General features: G+C 36.0%; 1 protein-coding gene and 1 long non-coding RNA gene across 2 annotated transcripts; both read left to right on the forward strand.

Moving 5' to 3' along the window:
- Positions 1–531: 531 nt before the first annotated feature.
- On the forward strand, positions 532–2,000 carry LOC147508750 (uncharacterized). Its single transcript, XR_015216434.1, has 3 exons — positions 532–670; positions 909–973; positions 1,488–2,000. It is a non-coding gene; the product is annotated as an uncharacterized LOC147508750 (long non-coding RNA).
- A 3,640-nt stretch (positions 2,001–5,640) lies between these two features.
- LOC147508751 (zinc finger protein 3-like) lies at positions 5,641–6,135 on the forward strand. Its single transcript, XM_086597602.1, has one exon. It carries the CDS (start codon positions 5,641–5,643, stop codon positions 6,133–6,135), a length of 495 nt encoding a protein of 164 aa, XP_086453728.1.

The raw sequence follows: 6,135 nt of genomic DNA on the forward strand, positions 1-6,135 counted from the left end.
TGTTAATTTCTAGTGCATTTGCTGCTCCGTACTACGTTAAGTTAAATTATTCACTTTATTCACGGCTTGGCCTGACGAGCCAGATTCTACAATTGCTTTCACTTGGTCAAGTCTCCACGTCAGCAGATTTCTATAAGTTAGATTTAGGACATGAACGGCATAGAAGTTAGATTTATGGGAAGGGGACCTCTTCCCATAAAAAAAAACTTGTAGAGTCCGAAATCCTAATAGACACTAATACATTAAACACTAGTACACTATAGCCAAACGAGATTGAGAGGTATATAAGAAGCTTGAACACATTATAGTACTATATATGACCTCAACTTACAAGAACAACTTTATAAAGACTGAGGTGAAAAAGAGATGGGAATGGGCATGTTTATAACTATGACTATGAAAACGTACTTCGATGACTGTGGAACAGTGATAGTCATTATCTACGTGACTACGCGTACGTGAGAAACGGAAACCAGCAATTGTTTCTTAATCAGTTACTGTGAAATGATGTGAAATCCTCTGCATGTCCTCGTAAATATGTCTATAAATTCCCAGTTAAAAGACCACCAAACAATCTGCAATAACCAACAAGCTCTCTCTAAAATAGCAAATGATACCACTGGCTCTCAATTCTCATTAGCACACAGCTAAATAATCCAGCCAATTATATGTAAGTGTATCCCTCTCTCTAGAATTTGTAATTATTCCAACATTTTACTTAATATTAATTAACAAATGGGGACTTTCAATTGCCCAAGTATGACTGCAAATGCATGCACGCACGCACATACACTTCTACACATACTCCTCTAGAATACAAGATCTTGGTTTATTTTATGTTTGGTTTTAAGGTACAAAGAAAAACATCCCATTTAGTGTTAAAGTTATTATATGAATTTAATTTGCAGGGGAATTAATGTTTTAGACTTGGAATCTTGTGACCACCTACACTGCAACAATAAGCCGTTTCCAAGTGAGTATAATGTCGTCTGTGATGGGAGAGACATTTTCCCGCAATCATAGCTGATCTCTTAGACTAAAATCTCTATGTATTCTGAATACATATCTGATACAATATTTGTTTAATAAAGGGAAACCCATTCCCTGCTAAGATTAAAAAAAAATCATATCAGTCTTGTAGAGTCTATTGAGGGTTTAAGTTTGTCTCTTGTTTTTGAGAAAAAAGAAAGCACTCCCATCATCCCATGTGCTTGTTTCAGCAATCAGTAATAAGCAAACATTCAGTGTGTTGTGAGATGTGACTTGAGTATAATTAATGTCTAGAGGATAAGAAAGAGATGAAGTAGGGAATAGTTGGTAAGATGCTAATATATAATGTAAGAGCAAGTCCAATGCGGGTGCATTGAGGCTTCACGTAGCTACTTTAAATGAACAAACGACGACGCAGTTTCTACCGTCCTTACTTAAAAGAATTGTACAGACGACTGATATTGTGCCGTTTGTTGTCTTTTCCGTTTGGTTTGTAGGAGGCGGGATCGTCAACAACAAACAGCACAATTTTTACAGTTTTTACACTATTTAATGATGTACATACGGCACAATTTTCTACTGTTTGAATGTTAACGCTAAACTAGCCAAAAATGTCCTATTGAAACGTTTTGAGCATGCGCTATAGATACCAAATTGTTGAGTTGGCAACCTAAATGTAAAAACATTTAGATTTGTTCTTACATGCAATTGGTTCAAGTTCCTCTTGGAAGGAGGTTGGTAGTCTGACCGAGTGATGTTGGATAGTAAATTTCTTTTTCTTTTTTTCTTTCTTTTTTTTTTTTTTTTTTTTTTTGGACCTCTTTTTTCTTTCGGGTGAAAATTCTTAGACAAGTTGCTCGCTCACACATACGCCGGGGACTTGGGGAGGGGTGGGCGTGTGTGTTTGAAAAAACTCATGTGCTATATTTTTGTTTTGAAATATTTAGAGGGGGTTAAAGCATATACACACCGGTTATATTGAAGGACTCTGGTCCCAATGTTTACATTGTCCAAAAACTCATTAATCCGGAAGGAAACCATTACATAATTACACAAAAAATAAATTCTAATCAACAATTGGTGGGATTCAAACTGGTACACAACTAACTGAGCTAGAAACTCGTGTAAAGTGAAACAATTGGGTATACTCCATACCGAAATTCTAAAACTATGTTAACAACCCAATTCTTTTTCAAATAGATCTCTCCGTATATCATATTCTTTGCGAGTTAGAAGTTGTTATTATGCTGGACAAATCAGGTACGGGTAAACTTAGAGTATGAGTTGGTTGTGTTGGGTTTGGGTTATCATTATTATTATCTAGTATTTATTTTCCCAAAAACAAGATATTTGTTACTGCCGGACCCCATATTGTATTGGAGAGACCCAAAAAGATAAACAATTATTACAAGTGTGCCATTGGTACAAAAAAAAAAAAACAATTATTATAAGTGTCATTGGTCCCAAAAAGTTATTTTGTGTTGGGCGACCTCCTAAACCAGCGTGAATTTTTCATTTTCAGCACTTCTCTTCTCTTCCACCATCCTAAATCTTAAACTATGAAAATTATATCCTAACACTAACATTAAACACTAGGGTTAAATATGCACATGACTAAATTTGAATATGCATGTGTCTGATGGATGAATTAGAAAATTCGAAACCCAAGCTTAAACGACCCGGGCTAGATCGTTCATTGTTACACCAAACGGTCCGGTCATATCACATAATCGTCGGGATTGAAATTCCAAACGGGTGTGATTACGTCGTTGGGGATTTGAACTTTGAAAAAAATAAAGTTCTGTTTTTTGGCCTCTTGACCGGTGTGTGCACATCGTTTGGACTAAGTCCCAAACGGTGTGGCCAAATCGTTTAAGTTAGGGGTTTTCGAATTCAACTTTTTGTGACTAATGACACACTTAATAATTGTTTTTTTAAAGAACTTTTGAGACCAATATCACACTTTAAATATTTTTTTTTTTTTTTTGGGATCAGCCCAACACAATATCGGTTCGGCAGTAATAGGACTCAAAAACAATAAGGAAGAAAAAAATGAATAATAGGGTTAAGTTAACATGTTGAACAGGATCCTTTTCAGTTGACATGACCGAGAGCTAATCAATGTAAATGTATTGGTCGGTTTATGTTTCGAAAACCAGACAGTCCACATCAGATTTAACTTAGGATTGTCAGTCCACGGACGTCATATTAAGTTCTAACCAGTTGGAGATTCGAGATTCTAATCATCTATCTACTCGCCATGGCTAATATGAACTCCACCAATCAGATTTTGAAGTTAAAAAGAATTACATAAAAAACTAAACGTAGAAAGTGATTTTTTAAATCAATCAGTTCTAATAAGAAAGGAAAAAACAAGAAAAAGAAAGGAAAAAAGAAACGGCACCTAAGCCCAAATTCTAGTTTGTTTGTGGAGTCCGAGTTTGTCGTCCCAGAGACCCAGAGTAGTGTGTTTGGTTTGCATTGAAATACACGTCTTTTGGTGTGTGTTAAATCTCAAAGCACGGCATCCCATTAGCGGTTTTGACTTTGTTGCGATGGCTGGACATAAAATTTTGGGACAGCAGATCCTTCAAAGGTCAAGAGTACTGAAGACAACTCTAATTGTGCATGTCAAATTTGCCTCCTTTGTGTTGTCTTCTGATTTTGAAAGATGAGAATGGAATCATGGATACATCATACATCAAGTTGAGTTCATTTTTACTTGAATCTTGAAAGTGATAACCCATGTGGGAGATACCTGAAGCGGGGTCCAGAATACATAGCAACCTATAGGGACCATCAAATTGCATCTATTTCAGGAATTTATCATCTTCCATGGAAACTTTAAGGTTTGCTCATTCTACTGTCTACACAACATCATGTAAGACATGATTGAGAACACTGTTTCGGGTATACATTCAGAGAATTGTTAAGTTCGGCCGGTCATGGGACCAGAGCAAATATCACTGGTCCACCTGCAACTGACCATACTAAATATCGCTTCCCTTGAGTACACGTTGTGGCTTATAATTCATTGCACGGCGCATACGTACTCATAACGTCAAATTTGCCGTCCCAAATTGTTTCCTAAGTACGAGAGAATTGAATCATGTTGTGGATAGGTAACTCATATGAAAGGTGGATAGCTAGGTAGAACCGGGATACAGTATCATAGTATCATGTGGGTGCGTACTAAAATTTTAGGGACTGGTTTAACACTTGTATAGATGTATATCTGTGGCATTTCTTTGGGTCTACTCACTAATTGGAGGGTCAGTTATTATTAAGTGACCTAATTCATGTGGTTAAAAGGCGAATGCTCAAACTGAAGTTATTGAAATTATTTCTTACTAACCGCAATTTAATTATTAGACTTGTATTTGTTTCAAGTAATCAAAATTTCATGAAAAACTAAAGGAAAAAATAATGAAAAAGAGAGGATGAGATTACAGAATTTGGGAAGTGTCTTATTCATAGTTATACTAGAATTGATAGTTCTACTTGATAAACTGATGTTTTAGATACAAGTATACAACTAGCTAGGCCAAAATGGTGAAGTTATCATATTGGAACTTCTTCTAGGAAATCATCTCTTCATGATTACCTTGTGTGGAAAAGAAGAGTATAAATAGAAGACAGACCTAAGTCCAAAACCTATTCTGATTGAATATTTGGAAGGACAAGTAGATAGGGACAGATTCCTAATACAAATGGATCTTAAATTCTTAACAGGTTAAATTATTAAACTCAAAGTAGATTTACAGAGAAGCCATTTTTACATTAAAAATTGACCGACAAAGGGCAAAAATGGTGCCATAAATGAAGGCGACAACACTTGGATTCCTTAGTGATTTTTGCAGGTCCATGTCTCTCTTTTACGCACTAACAGAATCATCTATTTCTTTCTTCCCTCTGTGGTTGCAGGAACACTGCTAATTCGTTACAACTCTCATACTAGCTAGTGACAACAATCTCTTATATATCTTTTTTCTTACCTCTTCTTCTTTAATTATTATCATTGATAATTTTTGTGTACTTTCTTATTTTTCTTTAAAGATATCCACTTCTTATCTTTGCTCATCACTTGCTTTTCCTTGCTATATCTCTCTTGCTTCCTTTAGACCAAACTTTTTTTTGCTCTACCTTTATTTAGCACCTCACTCTCTTTAAAATTCTACCAAGAAGTACTCATTCTTTTAGTTTCTTTGAATTTGCATGTGGTCATTATTTGCTTTTACCTCACCATCTCTTCTTGTTCCTTTATCAAGTACCAACTCTTCCTCCAAGTCCAACAAATAAGGTAAATCTTTGTTTCTCTGAATTTCATACGTATCTCTTCATCACTTGCTCCTTTTTCCTTATATTATATAACTTGTTCTTCCTTTAGTAAGCACATAAATATCTGTATGCTTACCACAAGCAACCAAGCACATATTTTCTTAGAATTCCGCACCCATATTTTCTCAACCAATGTTCTAGCTAGTTCCCTCACTCCTCCTTGATTTTCACCAAGACTCATCTCTATTTCTTTTCCTTTTTTTTTTCCATCAATTTGCATTCCTAATACTTTATTTCTTGTCTTTCTACTTGCCCTTAATTACTATAGATACATTATTTCTCTTCTAGTTATACTACTCTCTAAATTTCCCAATGGATTTTCAACCTAACACCTCTCTTGACCTCAACTTGTCGAGTCAAGAGCTCAACCTCGAGCTATTACTTGAACCATCATCGTCGTCTTCTTCATCATCTCTAAGTCCATCTGAGCCTCGGGTATTCTCTTGTAACTACTGCCAAAGGAAGTTTCATAGTTCACAAGCTCTAGGTGGTCATCAGAATGCTCATAAGCTCGAGCGTACCTTAGCAAAGAGAAATCGTGAATTGAGTTCAGCTCTGCGACCGCATGGTGGTTCCAACAATCATAGGTCACGGTCTAGTACAGACGACGTCTCAAACCACAGTGAGCAAGTCCAACCACCGATCTATCATAGGCATGCTGGAGACTTTGGGAGTGAAGTAAATTACGGGAGAAGAGAAATGAGTTATGGATTGGGTGAAAGAGAAAATTTGTGGGGAACAAATTATCGATCAGATAATGTTAATAAGGAGGATTTCAACCAGCTTGATTTGTCTCTTAAGCTTTGA

This window comes from Coptis chinensis, chromosome 3 (genome assembly GCF_015680905.1).
Source record: "Coptis chinensis isolate HL-2020 chromosome 3, ASM1568090v1, whole genome shotgun sequence".
Lineage (NCBI taxonomy): Eukaryota > Viridiplantae > Streptophyta > Magnoliopsida > Ranunculales > Ranunculaceae > Coptis > Coptis chinensis.

Bases quoted from the DNA above. Each gene is read 5' to 3' on its own strand.
- LOC147508751 (XM_086597602.1), top strand. From the start codon at position 5,641: ATGGATTTTCAACCTAACACCTCTCTTGACCTCAACTTGTCGAGTCAA.